Source organism: Rattus norvegicus, chromosome 1 (genome assembly GCF_021556685.1).
Source record: "Rattus norvegicus strain SHRSP/BbbUtx chromosome 1, alternate assembly SHRSP_T2T, whole genome shotgun sequence".
Lineage (NCBI taxonomy): Eukaryota > Metazoa > Chordata > Mammalia > Rodentia > Muridae > Rattus > Rattus norvegicus.
The window spans coordinates 271,092,163-271,107,637 of record NC_141534.1 but is presented as its reverse complement, the minus strand read 5'-3'; the positions used below and the strand labels follow the sequence as shown (position 1 = coordinate 271,107,637).

Here is a 15,475-nt window from a genome sequence, read left to right as displayed (position 1 = left end):
AGAAAGATGTAACAAAGTTAAAATCAGGAATAGAACAAGTTCTGTGCTCACAGAATAGTAGATAAAGGCTCCATAATAAGGAATACAATGAGCCTTCATTAATTATGCTGAGAAGAGAAATAGGCTTGGAACAAATTGTGATCAAGGAAAAACATTCATTCTGGGTCGGGTCCAAGGGTAAAGCCACAGGTGTGCACTGTGATAGAGCCAGGCCATGTGAGACTGTTGCTTTGACCTTATGATGAGCTTATAGAATGAAACACTGCTTTGAACTTAATATCAGCATCCTTGTGTAACATTTCATCCATGAGGTAATTTTACAAAGAACTTTTGCCTAAGAAGATATAAAAGGCTAAAGGAAGAAATAAAGTGTAGCTGTGTCTATGTATGTATATGTCTGTCTGTCTATATGTATGAATATATGCACAAGTACATAGGTATATGTGTATGCATACATGTATTCATGTGTACTTGTGAAATTGATGAGACAGGTGGTCAAGCCTGATGAGAGGAGGTGTATGGAAGGAGAGAGGGAGAGGGGCAGGGAGAGGGAGAGAGAAGGGGAGGGGAGGGGGGAGGGGGAGAGAGAAAGAGAGAAGCACAAATGTGAGCATGCCTGCTGACTTTTTTCCTTTCTTTTTTGACTCATAAAAAGTTAACAAACTCCAAGCCTATTGCCTGGCCACCAAGAGGCCCTTGAGCCAAAGAGAAAGGAGCCCAAGTAACTAAGCCATTTTCTTTTTCTTTTTTTTTTTTTTTTTTTTTTTTTTTTTTGGTTCTTTTTTTCGGAGCTTGGGACCGAACCCAGGGCCTTGCGCTTGCTAAGCAAGCGCTCTACCACTGAGCTAAATCCCCAACCCCAAGCAGAACTCTTTTTTTTTCTTTTTTTTTTTTCTTTTTTTTCCCCCTGGAGCTGGGAACCGAACCCAGGGCCTTGCGCTTGCTAGGCAAGCGCTCTACCCCTGAGCTAAATCCCCAACCCCTAAGCCATTTTCTTAATCCCCTGCTGCTATCAGCAGGAATTAAGTTGCCAGAAACCACCAACTTCTGGCCCCAGACAAAGAATTAAACTGCCAGAAGCCAGCAGCTTTGGCCCCAGTTGCTGACACCATACCCCCTTTGGGCCCTCGCAGTTGACCCAGCCCCAAGGGTGTGAGAGCAGCAGAGCTGGCCAAGCCCCTCCTGGGTTGCAGCACTTGGCAGGTGGGCCCCACACCTCCATTGGGCAGCACAGTGGAGTTGGCTCTGGAGCCATGGGTGTGGGCAAGCAGGGCTTGAGAGCATTCGAACAGGAGAGCTGACCCTCCCTACTGCTCCTGGGTGCAGGTCTATCTGGGGCAACACTGGAGAGCTTGCTCTAGTGGTGCAGATAAGAGAAAGCAAGTGAACCACCCAAGCCCAGACCCATTCCAAAATCTACATCATCTGTGAACTGCTGGAGTGCTTGAAAGGGCCAGTCCTGCTGATCCAAAGACATAGGATCTCCACGACACAGAACAACAGGATAACTGAGAGGAGTCCAGATGAGGATCCATACTGATGGTGTCACAGAAGCCAGAGATTGAGAACAGGACTGATGGACTCATTATAATGAACATTCGTAAGTTCAAGAAGATGTGTGGGCAGAGGGATATGGTGTGGGACACACGGTGACACTCACTCTACAGCATCCACGACGAGGTGTTTCCTATGCTTTAATTTGCTTTTGTTTGTTTGTTTGTGTACTTTTATTTTGGGGTGCATATAAGGGTGCAGGATGGAGACAAGAGCATGGGAAGATGAGTGGGACTGGGGTACCTGGTATGAAATAAAGAATCAATTAAAATACAAAAAATAGACAAGGTCATTTAACCCATGAAGCTGATCAATCCAAATTAATGCAGAGAATGCATGTAAGACCTTGCCAAACAATGAAACAAACACCAGGCCATACATGTGATCCTGTGACCTGACTGCTGTAAATACATGTGACTGCACAGGCACCATATGCTCATGCTCATGCACACAGACCCCAATGGGATGCTCATACAACTTTAAAACGTCATCATGCTTTAAGCTTTTACTGAATTATTCTTCAATCAAATATCCCAATCTCATAATTTAAATATGTATACATATTTGGACAATATGTATGTAAAATGCACATTTGCCAGTGCGTCTGTTAGAGAAGTTCTGCCCCTCTGACCAGCTCAGCTGTGACTTTCATGGTCGAGGCTATCGAATGCCTTTGCTATTGCCTAAAAACATGCTCGGACTCTCTCATTAGCAGATGCAGATTAATTTTTGTGCATTTCCACTGCAAAAGCTCTTCATAAACCCACATTATCTTTTAAGTGTTCAGAGGGGGAAAATCTTATATTGACTTTGTAGATTTCCTTCTAACACAAGCTTCTTATTATACCAATCATACAAATACTAGCTATACAACATGTAAATCACCCAGAAAAGAAGAAGTTTTATTGATAAAAGAGAAAGGCCTGCAACACTTAAAATGGTCATTTTTGTACCATTTAGAAGAAGAAGAAACAAAACACTACCATAGTGGTACACACGTGTAATCCCAAGAGCTGGGTGGTGAGGCAGGAGGAGGCAGGAAAATGGAGTTTATAGTCAACTTTGGCTGTACAATGAGACACTGTCACAAAATTAATAATAATAATAATAAGTGAATAAATAAAAATGTGGGGTGGAAGAAGGAAGGACAACTAAGCACTGTGTAAACTTCAGTGACTTTCAGGCTCTGTCACTGGGATAAGTGTGTATCAGGCCCACATGCTTCTACTATGCTACGAAGAAACAGAAGGCAATTCCCAGATTAGTGAGACAAACATGTCTCCCTGAGGTTCCCCGTGGATTTCTGTCTTGGTTTCATGGTTACAATCATCGAAACATAATTTCTAAACCTTTGCTAACTCTGTCTCTCATAATCTTGAATTCACCAAAACTAAATAGAAATATAGAAATGAACATGACACAGTATTTCCTCATTGAACAAGTAGATCAGTGAAATAAAAAACCCTTATCAAAAGTTAAAGCCTCACAGTCTATAGCAGCCAGTGTGTGTTGACTGTGGGTCTCAGGCCTGTGCCCAGGCCTTCACTCCCTGTCTTCCACTCTCTTCCCCAGCAGCCAACAGCCCAGCTCACTTCCCTGCTTTCCTACCTTCCCTGTGGGGTATCTCTTTAATTTTTCCTCTTGTGTTTCCATTGCTTCTATCCATGTTCAATCCTCCTCCCCTGCACCCTCTCTCTGTCACTGATCCCAGTCACAGTCCCTTTCTGCTTGTCTTACCTGCGCCCTGGTAGCCTGTAATCTGTCACTGCTTTTTACTAAAGCCACCCACTGGCTTCCTAATGAACACAATAAACCTAAAACCCTTCTTGTGGCCTAAGTGACCTCAATAGAGCCCCTCCTCACTCTGCCACCTCAAACCTGCCAAGCTTTCATCTACCTGAAGACCACTGTAATTAATCTTTTCCTCCCTCCCCCAAAATTATCAGTTTCCTACTGAACCTGCCTGCTTCCCTACCCTGTGGTGAGCAGTAACCCTTCCCATGTATCCAGGTATCTGTTGAGATGTTCTGGGATGCATGTGCCCTGCAATCCGATAAATGCTGTGGTAGTAAATAAATGGAAAAGGAGGAATGGACGAACTATGGAGGGTTGATTTCCTCTGCTCCTTGGTTCTCAGGGCTTGGGCTTTGTTAAATCCTGTTCATTCACACTGAGATCCTCTATTAACATCATCTAGTGAGGCAGATTCTTCTATTGCCAACCTTACACTATAAATATGGAGACTGAGACATAGGTGATCGCTTGCCCAAGTCCGCCAACCCAGCAAGTAGAAATGAGCCTCTAAGCTCCTGCTTGTCAACACTCACACATCTCTGCCTTCTGTCCTCAGGATTTTACAGATGAAGTTAGTCAATCAGTTATACAAACTTTCAAGGAGTTTCTGATGAATTAGCCCTGTTTCTGGATTACAGGACAAACCCCGAATATTCTCCAACCACTTCGTCCTACACAGCTTGGTCCTAGAGACATAACTGGGGCAATGAGGGATGAAGACAACACAGACACACAGACAGACACACCACCTACAGTGAAGCTGTGGTTTGGTGGGCTGTGCTTCCTCTGATGGGACAGCACCAGCTGTACAAGCAGCTCAGAACCCATGGGCTTCTGTCAGGCACAGCACTGGGGTGGGACCAGCTGGGCTCAGTGAGAGGCCTCTAGGGTTGCAGCCTCAGGTTGTGGTTACCAAGGAGGAAGCTGCAGGTGCACACACTGCTGCTGAGCCTCCCCAAGAGGAAGGCAATGTCATTTCCTGTCCTTGACCTGCCCTGCCCACGTCACCTATACACCCTTACACGGGACCTAGCCCACTCTGTGAAGTCCCTCAAGGCTTCTTCTGCTTCTGTCTCCAAGTCTGCACATTTGGCTTGTATTAACTAATCCCACCATAATCAAAACAGAATCTTTGACATAAATAAGCACTGTGATCTTTCTAACTAGGGAAGCAGTATAACAGAAGGGCCCCTTATATCCTTGCTATTGTAAAAGACTAAGTTGGTACTCTGCATTAAAGTTGGCATCAAATCACCTGAAAAACAGACTAACTCTGAAAAAATATAAACTATAATACTTACACACTTTTTACACACATGCACGCACACACACACACTCCTACCTTTGTGCCTAGTTTTTGTTATATAGAGTCTAATATTTTCATTCAACCTCAATCTGAAAATTTTAAGTAGAAAATTGCAGAAATAAATTTTATTGTGGAACATTTTAGCCACCGTTCAACTTATTACTAGTGGTGATCACTTATGATGCATAATTTATGGATTGAACACTCAGAGGAATGTATGCTTATAAAACAACACTATAGGGCTGGAGAGATGGCTCAGTGGTTAAGAGCACTGACTGCTCAGGGTTGGGGATTTAGCTCAGTGGTAGAGCGCTTGCCTAGCAAGCGCAAGGCCCTGGGTTCGGTTCCCAGCTCCGGAAAAAAAAAAAAAAAGAAAAAAAAGAAAAGAAAAAGAGCACTGACTGCTCTCCCAGAGGTCCTGAGTTCAATTCCCAGCAACCACATGGTGGCTCACAACCATCTGTAATGGGATCTGATGCCCTCTTCTGCTGTGTCTGAAGACAGCTACAGTGTACTCATATAAATAAAAATTTAAAAACAAAACAAAACAGTACAGAGTAGATTTGGGACTCTGACTCCATGCAGCCACTGGGGTCCTGGAACGTTCCTCACCTGTGGGGAGAAGGACTGTACAGTATGTGACTTGCTGTGCAAAGACACTGTACAATTCCAGACCACAGCTGCCATAGGCTCGTGGAAGCACAGAAAGTAAACTGGGTAAGGAGGGGTCACTGAAGACATGGACAGGCTCGCTGGTGTGCTCTAGTAACCAACAGGAAAAGTACAACTGTAGCAAGGGGTGACTTCCCTACACTCCCAGCACTGACACAGAAGGCCTCATTTGTGTCATCAGAGCTGAGGAGTGCTCTGGCCTAAACTCTAATAGTGCCAAGTCCTCAAAATACTGCTGTCAACATCAGATCTACCCTGAAAAGAGATCAAACCTGAGATATAAGAAAAGTGCAGAAAGTATAGAATTCAATATTCCTTCAGACATACACATAAAGTGTTTAATCCAAATTAAAAATGTAAGTGGCTTAACTTTGGCCTTTTTGATGTGATTCAATAAATCTAATGCAGATTTATCTTTGTCTAATGTAGTAGCTTCTTGATATTCCATTGATGCAAGGTTGATCTTTTTTCCAAAATCCTAATGTTCAACACTTTTATTTGCTTTATCCTCAGGGCTTTTTATGAAATACACTAATGAGAGAAAATACATACACCGAAAGCTTTAAAATGTAAACTGATGAACACTGGTATCATGTCAGTAAGTACTAAAGTAAGAAATGGATGAGGCATGCACTGATGCGTCTTTTCCAAACTTCCTACTACTATTTGTGAAGGAAAAGCATTCTCTCCCAGAGTCGGACGTTTTGTATTAACTTAGGGGAGACACCTGTGACCCAGTGACAAAGCCAGAACTCATACTGGAAGCCTGTCCACAGCCAAGAACTGTGACACCAGTAGACTCTGCCATTTAACAAGTGCCCAAGACTGAGAGCAGACTGTCATCGTAGAAACCCCTCCCTCGTCGCATGCATTACCTCAGAGGCTGATATTTTATCCTTATAAAACTTAATTCAAAATTAAATTGCAAGTGTTTTCTCACAGTCTCTTACAGTGGTAGCCAGGGGCAACACACGGGTAATTGCAAGCATTAGTTCGGCTTTGTGGACAGATCTCCTGTGAGACTGATGTGGCAGCTCCACTGACCTCTCTGTGTGTTCAGCAATGTGGCTGTGTTTTCTGTGAATGCTTGGAAGTATGGCAGCTTCTTCTAAACAATGCTGGCAAATGTGACCATGAACAATCATCAAACAGAAGGTCTCCTCCCCTGCACTGACGGCGGGGTGTCGTCAGTCGCTCAGACTTCAGTCATTATTGCGTTACACAGAAAGAGTAAAGCACAGACGCACTCCACACAGGAAACGTTTCTGCTTCTTAGGAACTGAACCAGAGTAAATGTCAAGTACCCATGAGGTAAGGAAGGAGGCTGTGCTCTTATTCTAGACTGCAGACATACTAACTGTTACAACGACAGGGAGAGCTGCATTAACTCCTGAGACAGGCGTAGACAGAGTAGGACTGAACCCCAGTCTGTTCTGCACTGGGGGCTGACACGCGGTGTGCGAGGCCAGGGGAGGTCTGCCTATCAGCAAGTTTCATGGTACATATAGATGGAAATGATGACTTTATCTGGGGCTTTAAAGCACACTCTCACTTTATCCTGCATCCACTTAACTCAAAACACAAAACTCTGTGAATAAGGACTAAAAGCCACTTACCGCACACACTCGGGGTCATGTTGAGGCTTTTCTCTTATTTTGATTTTTTCTGCCTCTAGATGTTTGGTGATACAAATGGCTTCAGTCTCTTCATCTTTAAGAACTAAAACAATTAAGAAAATTCCTAAAATCATTGAAGAACTGAATACAGGTTATCTTCAGTGACTCTTTAAAAAACTCTTACCTTTCATGCTGTATATCAAATACACATAACAGCGATTTTTATTTTCTAATTTAGCATGCAATTAAAGGCACAAAAGATCTTTACAGAACCTGGGTATAATGAGTACCAGCTCTAGCAAGGCCCGTGGTGCAGGTCTGTTACCTCAGCTATGTAAGAAGCTAAGGCAGGAGGAGCGTTGCAAGTTCAAGGACTGCATGGGCAACTTAAGACTTTTCTTGAAGTTCAAAATAGTAAAGCACTGAGGATACGCTCGTGCTGAGTGTCTGAGCACCTCAAGTAGCTTGTGCAGCCTGTGCAACCTAAAGTCAGTCCCCATAACTGGAAAAACAAACAAAACAGACAAAGCTAGCTCCCACACTGCCCGAGTCAGTTGTGTGTGATCCATTCCTCCCACACAGCAACAGCAGCAGCACTGTCCACAGGGACAGCACAGTTTTAGACAACTGGTGCAGCAAGCTGTACACACAATGCTGTATTTGTCAGCAGGGCAAACGAACCCAGGAAGCTAGTACCTTTAAGCTTTTTCTGGAGAGTAAATAATTCTTGTAACAGTTCACTTTTTAGCTTTTGAAGTTCCTGTAACTGGCCACTGTTATATTCCATTGACTTCATCTCTAGAAACAAATAGAGTTAGCATCACAAAGTTACCCAGGGATAAATTTAATCACAGAGTTGAACAATCTGTACACTGAAAACCATCCCTGATGAGACACTGAAGACAGAACTAAACACAAACAGCCTGTCTGTTAATCAGAATCGATACCGTTAAACTACCCAGACTCCCAGAGCAGAGCACACGTGCAGTGCCACCCCCATAAAAACACTAACAACAGTCACTCATGGAAATAGAGATACAAATCTGCAAATATAGAAAGACAAATACAAGAAAACACTTAGGCTTTGGTGTCTTTGAATAGATCATCGTGACTAATCTTTCGTCATTCCATAAAAATCCAGGTAGCATATGGTCGCAACAGGCCTCCCCTGATCACTTCAGGGGCTGTCTTTAGTAAACTAACCAGCATGCAGCAATCACCAGAATGACAGACTAGCAAAATGAAAGTAGAAATATGCCATTAACATCAAATAAAAGAAAAATCTCACAACTTGCCAGGATGCTAAGAAAGCCACACCTCGCAAGTGACACTCAAGAGGACATCCACAGAATGTCCTGCCGTGACTACAGCTAGTGCCATGCCACTTGAGTTTCTTCTACCTCCTGCCTGCTCCAAGACAACACCAACTGACCGCATGCCTGTCCCCTAGTTTGTAGTTTTCATCTGTTGCCAAGATTTGGGGACTCCAATCACACATTCCATAGGTCTCTGAGTTTTATCTCCACTGTTTCTGCGCTCTCTGGCTTCAATACCTTCTAAGGAACTGTACTCACCAGATACCATGAGCCCCTGGTGTTCCTTTGTTTTTATAAGACACCTCTTACTCAGATATAACTCAACAACTGCATAATTAGCCCTTTGGTATCAGACCCTTGTCGACTCCCACTGTTTGGGAGAGCTCCATGACCCCACTTCTGTTAGCATTCCTTAGTTTGCCCATCCTCCTCCTCCTGGGCGCTCACTGTTGCACTTGCTGTTTGGATGGGTTTGCCTGTTCCGGTCACTGAACCAAAGCAGCCCAGTATGCACACTTCTGTGTCTGGGTTACTTTACACAGTGCAGTGAGTTTAAGATCTATGCTGTACATGTACCTGTGCTTTATTCTTTTTTTAAATGAGACCCCCAAATTTTATTATATAGATTATCTTGTTTGGTCACTCAGCAGCTGACACACTCTGTGGTTGGGGCTACTTTGGTGCTTCTGTGAACACATTTGTACAAGTTCTCATGTCTTTCCTAATCTTTTGGGGTTAACCGCTTAAGTGTTTTGTCCATTTAAAATCTGGCTATCCCAGTGTTGGTGAGCTGCCATGTTCTGGCTCAGATGACAAGGTGATTTACAAATGATTTCACAGGCCTTTTCCCCATGTAGACAGCATCTAAATTATCTACGCTTTGTGCATAAGTCTTAATAATGCTTTTACCTAAGGTCATGGAATTACATCTGCATTCTGTTTTAGGTATTCTCTGTCTCTGGCTCCCATGTTTAGGCCTTTGATTCATCTTGAGCGACATCTTGTGCAGAATCAGACGATGCTCAACTCACCATGTTGCATGTGACTGCCCAGTGTTAACATTGTAACACTTCCCAGTGAAGTATGTGAGTATCCTCATCACAAACTATCTGACTGCAGGTGACCTTGTTTCTTGACTTTAATTACATCTAACTGAGCGACATGGCCGCCTTTTACCAATACCACGGCACCTTTATTACTTCTCGTCTATGGAAGTTTGTAACTGGGGAGTCTGAGTCCGTCCTCATGGACATCAGTGTCAGCGTGCTGGCTGTTTTTCAGCCATCTAGCTAATTTTGATAACGTGCTGTTGCTTCTTTCTCCCTCATCTGGTAGTGTGGCCATCTCAAAAGTACTGTGTTCCAGTCTATAATCACAGACTTCACAAAAGTTTAGTTCTTGGGTTCCCTCCAATGATGTTGTCTGTACCTCTTGTCATGTGTATCTTGAACTTCTACTGAATGCATTCCTAAGTATTTTAGTTTTTTGATATTATTGTATTCATATTTGTATTGTGTTGGATTTTCTTTTACATTTTTAAATAATTACTGTGTGTGAATACTGGCCTGAACGCATGTGTATGCCTGCAGAGGTCAGAGGAGGTTATCTGATCCCCTGAATCTGGAGTTACAGATGCTTGTGAGGCACTGTGAGAGCTGGAAACTGAATGTGGATCTTCTTCAAGAGCAACCCCTAACCCCTGGCTCCCTGTGATAATATCTCCCATGCTGGTCACCCCACAACTCTGCTGGGCTTGCTGGCCTCAAGAGCTTCTTGGCTTCCTTGGGATTTCACAGGCGAAGGGTTAGACTGTCAGTTGGGACACACACCTAAGAGAAACAGTTCTATGGAGGAAAGGCTCATTCTGCCTCTCAGTCTCAGAGGTTTAGTCCAAGGCCTTTTGGCTCTACTCTTGGAGGTGTGAGGTAGAAACAGGAGATGGGATCAAGTACTCTTTGAAGGCACTCCCTGTGTGGCCTCTTCCTCCAAATGGATCCTAACTCCTACTAGCCGAGTCAGCCAGGAGTTCATGATCTAATCATCTCTTATCAGCAGCTGGGGACCAGGCCTTGAACACACTTCACACCTGAACCATTAACACAAGCCTGCTTCTTCACATACGCAATCCCTTATTCTTCCTTTTCTTCCCGGACTTGTAGTGAGAATCTCCAGGCCTGAGCTGTGTGGCCATGGCTAGTGTGGATGCACTGACTCTGCTCTTAGGTGGGCAACTTTTCCTTCTTTATGGTCAAGCACAGCATCAGCTTTGAGATTTCCTCAAATTCCCTTCAGGCTGAGGAAAGTCCCTTCTAGTTTTAGCTAACTAGATGTTTTATCAGGGCCTATCACTAGATCTTGCCAATTATTTTTTTCTTTTTTCTTTTTTCTTTTCTTTTTTTTTTTTTTTTTTTTTTTTTTTTTTTTTTTTGAGCTGGGGACCGAACCCAGGGCCTTGCGCTTGCTAGGCAAGCACTCTACCACTAAGCTAAATCCCCAACCCCTGCCAATTATTTTTCTATGCTTATTTTTTATTAGGGCCTGTTTAGCTCTCCATTTCACTCATGTCCCTGAACACTTTTACTCTTACTGGGGCAGGTTTTACTTTCCCTTCTAATGGCATCGTCTCTGTCATTGGCTTACATCTGGCTGAGCCACTTGCCTCACTGCCCTAAGCTACAATCTGCATGTCAGACACCATGTTCACTGTAGACCGTGTGAGCCCTGCTTCCATCTACAGTTTGCTGCACTCACACTGATAAGTGGGCAAGCTGCTTTGGGGTCAGGTTTATCACGTTTTTAAAAGGGTGATTCTATGGGAACATTTAATCATAGGCTATTTTTATTGTCTTTTTTCATACATATGTTACTTTTTATTGTGTAAAAGTGTTCGCTGTGTGTATGAATGTGTGCTATATATGGTCAGATAGGACACTGAATCTTCTGGAACTAGAGGTACACGTGGTTGTGAGGCACTGTGCAGGTACTAGGACTGTACTGAGTCCTCGTCAAGAGAACAGTTGCTCTTAACCACTGAGCCGTCCCACTGCTCTGTCATCGTGAGTGGAAACTGTCCACACCACATGCAATCACCCTTTCACTGAGCAGCATGTAATAGGTTCACAAGAAAACATGTGGAGCTTAACTCAATGGCTCACAGTTGCCTTTAAATATCTGTCTCTAGCCAGGAGCGCTGGCTCAGTAAGAGCCCTTGTTCTTGCAGGGGATCCAGGTTCGGTTCCCAGTGTCTGCATGCAGCTCAGGACCAGGGAGCTGACTCCACCTCTGCCCTCTTCAGGCTCCTGCATGCACGTGAGGCAGACACGTTGGCATCAACACACAAAGTAAAGTTACTATACTCTCAAAATATTTGTTTCTGTTCATTAACTAAGATGTCTATGAAAAACAAAAACCTCAAGGCTGTCCCCTACTTCTTTCTTCAATGAGAGGAGCGGAGCAAATGGTTCACTGGTGTGCTCAGGACGAACATGGGCCTTCCGACCCCATGGGGCCTCAGCATGGCAGTCAGCGCTGTCCGTGCGCTCCCACAGCCAGCCTGCTCATACTTAGACAAGAACAATGGAGACATTTTGGATTTAAATATCCCAGAGACAGAGAATGTGATGTTTTCAGTCCTCTCTCTCCCTCTCTAACCTAAATAATCTGAAGATTTACCTGTCTGGCTGTCTGTCCAATTGTCTATCTATTTAATTTGCCAGTAAAACATTAGGTGTGAGGAAATATATACAACAAGGCACACAGAAAGAAAGATCTGGTATATCACAGGGTGCCTTGGGAGGCTAAGCCTAGTTTCTCCTTGATAGGTGGGTATTTTCACGGTCCTTGGGTTCTTCCTTCTCCACTTATGTTCGGTCAGTTTGAAAATAGATGGAGTCTGGTAGAACCTACGACTAGCAGGAAGAAGCCTGTCCAGCTCTTAGTCTTGGGTTTGAAGGCTGAGGGGAAAATCTTCTCAGCTCACCATCTATGTAGACATGGCTCTCTTTTCTTGAAGACTGATTTAAGAACAAAAGAAAACAAATGGACCACCTCCCAGCAAACCTCCCAAAACTGAAGAATTAAATCCTGTGTTTTAGGGTAAGTTTTCCTCTCCATTTTCCTACTGCCTCATTTTTATTTTATATTTTAATTTACAGATTTACTAACCTACACCTGATAGAGTAATTTCAGTTCCTTCCTAGGCTTCTAACAATAACTCTGATGTTGTTTTTGTTTTGCTGGGTTTTTTGTTTGTTTGTTTTTTTAAACAGGGTCGCACTATATAGCACTGGGTAGCCTGAAACTTGCTATGCAGAGCAGGCTGGTCTCAAACTCACAAAGTTCTGCCTGCAGAGCTTGGCCTACTGAAAACTAGAATTAATTCAGTACCACCAAGCCAGGCTAATAACTAGGTTTATGGTTATAAATATCAAACTCAGATAAGCAAAATTCATTCTCATCTTTTAACAGTGTTTTCCATACATTCCTGTAAGTCATTAAAAGACTCCTTAACAATGGATTAATTATTATGAATGTCAAATTATAATATGTATCTTATTTCCTATCCAGAAAAGAAAAACTGATTCATGATGTGACAGGAGGGAACACAGGAACTACTCTGAGCAAATGTTATGACAATTATGGAACTGAGTGTTCTGAAGCCTAATGATGAGCCATCAATCTGTGAATTACCAAAAGTTTACAGTAGATATACTTGCTGTTCCACAAGTTATATACGTCCGTTTGTGTGCGTGTGTGTGTGTTTGCGTGTCCGTGTGTTTGTAGGCACACATGCTGAAGGTGTTGGATCCCTGGAACTGCAATCACAGGTAGTTATGGTCCCTCAGGTTTTGAACAGACTCAAGCAAGAGGTCTCCAGGGACCACGTATGTGGCAGTGGAAGTAGAGAAAGGAATGGCTCAGCTCTGAGCAGACAGCAGAGCCACCAGGACCGTGTGGTGCACGTGGTGGCTTTCATTTGTCTCTGTGTGTCAGCGTTCACTCTTCCATTCTTGCTCTAATCTGTGCCACCACACATCACTCCCGTGTCCCCACACTCGTCCACCCTCGGCTTCCTCCGTGTTTGTCTTCCTTTCATCCTGTAACAACGAGGAGCCAGAAAAGTGTGCTGCACCCCGATATTCCCATGTCACCCCGATATTCCCATGTCACCCCGATATTCCCATGTCACCCCGATATTCCCCACATCACCCCAATATTCCCCGTGTCACCCTGATATTCCCCACGTCACCCCGATATTCCGCACATCACCCCGATATTCCCCACATCACCCCGATATTCCCCACGTCACCCCAATATTCCCCACGTCACCCCAATATTCCCCATGTCACCCCGATATTCCCATGTCACCCCGATATTCCCCGTGTAACCCCGATGTTTCCCATGTCACCCTGATATTCCCCACGTCACCCCAATATTCCCCGTGTCACCCCGATATTCCCACGTCTCCCCGATATTCCCCATGTCACCCCGATATTCCCCATGTCACCCTGATATTCCCATGTCACCCCGATATTCCCCCACGTCACCCCGATATTCCCCACATCACCCCGATATTCCCCACGTCACCCTGATATTCCCATGTCACCCCGATATTCCCCGTGTCACCCCGATATCCCCCATGTCACCCCGATATCCCCCATGTCACCCCGATATCCCCATGTCACCCCGATATTCCCCACATGTCACCCCAATATTCCCATGTCACCCCGATATTCCCCGTGTCACCCCAATATCCCCCATGTCACCCCGATATTCCCCCATGTCACCCCAATATTCCCATGTCACCCCAATATTCCCCATGTCTACTCTTGGGGCTGTCGTTATTCTACCTTTCTACTACAGTGTCTCCTTTCTGTGCCAGACACCTTTCTTGGTCTGTTATTGTTTGTGTGTGTGCACATGTACATGTGTGTCCATGTATCTGTGTATGTGCACTGAGGCCAGAGAACAACAAAATCAGGTTCTTCTGTGTTAGGAAGTTTGAATGTAGAAGGTACTCTACCTGCAGACAGGCAATAACCACAAGAGAACTCAGTGGGGGAACCCACTTAAAACACAGTGATACTTACAGAATCCGTAACAAGAAAAGTCATTCAGTCACAGCACTTCTTACATTGTGTGTGTGTGTGTGTGTGTGTGTGTGTGTGTGTGTGTGTGTGCGTGCACACATACACAGGCACATGCATGCTATATCATGCATGTGGTGGTCAGAAGACAACTTATAAGAGTCCGTTCTTTACTCCCACCAAAAGCTCAAAGTCAGGTCCCTCGGCTCAGCCACAAGCACCTTAAGCTGCTGAACCATCTTGCTAACCCATCTTTAGTTTTCTGAAAGGAAGATTAGGAAAATATTGATTCTCCCTAAGTTCACTAGTAAACTTAATGTAATTCAAATTAAAATATGATACTTTTTAACCTTACAAAACAGTGTTTACCTAAGAAAGTGTATACATAATAATTGATATGAAAAGCTGTAATTGATATGAAATTCATGTTTCTTCCTTCATGTGAGTTTATTTGCATTTCTTTTTAGAATCTTCATCATGTAAAACATACCAACCATAGATATTCTTTTATTTAAATTAACATAAGCATTAGTTACTTACAAACCTACAAAAAATACTGCCTGAACTACGAAATTTTAGTATGTTAAATTTATATTATAACTCGATTAATGCTCTCTTTTTATTTTTTCCTTAGTCAATGACTTATTTATACATATGCCCTTTAATTTTCAAATACTTAGGTTTTGCTGGATACTTATGTTTGTTAATGTTTTCAGTTATTAACTTATGTCGAGAGAATACACTGTGTATTATTTCAGTATTAACGGACTGAAAATTAAACTTTTCAATAAATAAAATTCTCCTTTTAACTTCAGTGACATCTCTTTATTGAATTAGATGGTAACAATATAACTGCTAGCTTATTATGGTTATTGTATACACAAATTGCTTTATTTATTAGCTTTTTTAAATGTGTTTTGTGTGTGTGTGTGTGTGTGTGTGTGTGTGTGTGTGTGTGTGTGTGTGCATGTGTTCAAGCAGGCAGAGGCATTTCAGATCCCACAGAGCTGGACATACAGGCAGCTGTGATCTGTCTGATGTGGGTGCTGGGAGTGGACCTCACTTGGGTGCTCATCAAGAATGATGCGTGCCCTTCCCCACTGAGTCATCTCTCCAGCCTCCTCCATTAGC

The 15,475-nt window shown here is 43.5% G+C and overlaps 1 protein-coding gene across 8 annotated transcripts in view; it reads right to left on the bottom strand.

Moving 5' to 3' along the window:
• Nucleotides 1-15,475, bottom strand: part of Ccdc172 (coiled-coil domain containing 172) — a 46,146-nt gene that overhangs the window by 13,310 nt on the left and 17,361 nt on the right. For all 8 annotated transcript variants that reach the window (XR_015632648.1, XM_087575679.1, XM_087575691.1 and 5 more), the window contains 2 exons: nt 7,639-7,740; nt 6,943-7,045 (listed from right to left, as the gene is read on the bottom strand). Coding sequence is in view for 7 of the 8 variants with exons in the window: in XM_087575679.1 (XP_087431805.1) it covers nt 6,943-7,045; nt 7,639-7,740 (205 nt within the window). In the remaining variant the exon portion in view is untranslated. The remainder of the gene's footprint in view (nt 1-6,942; nt 7,046-7,638; nt 7,741-15,475) is intronic.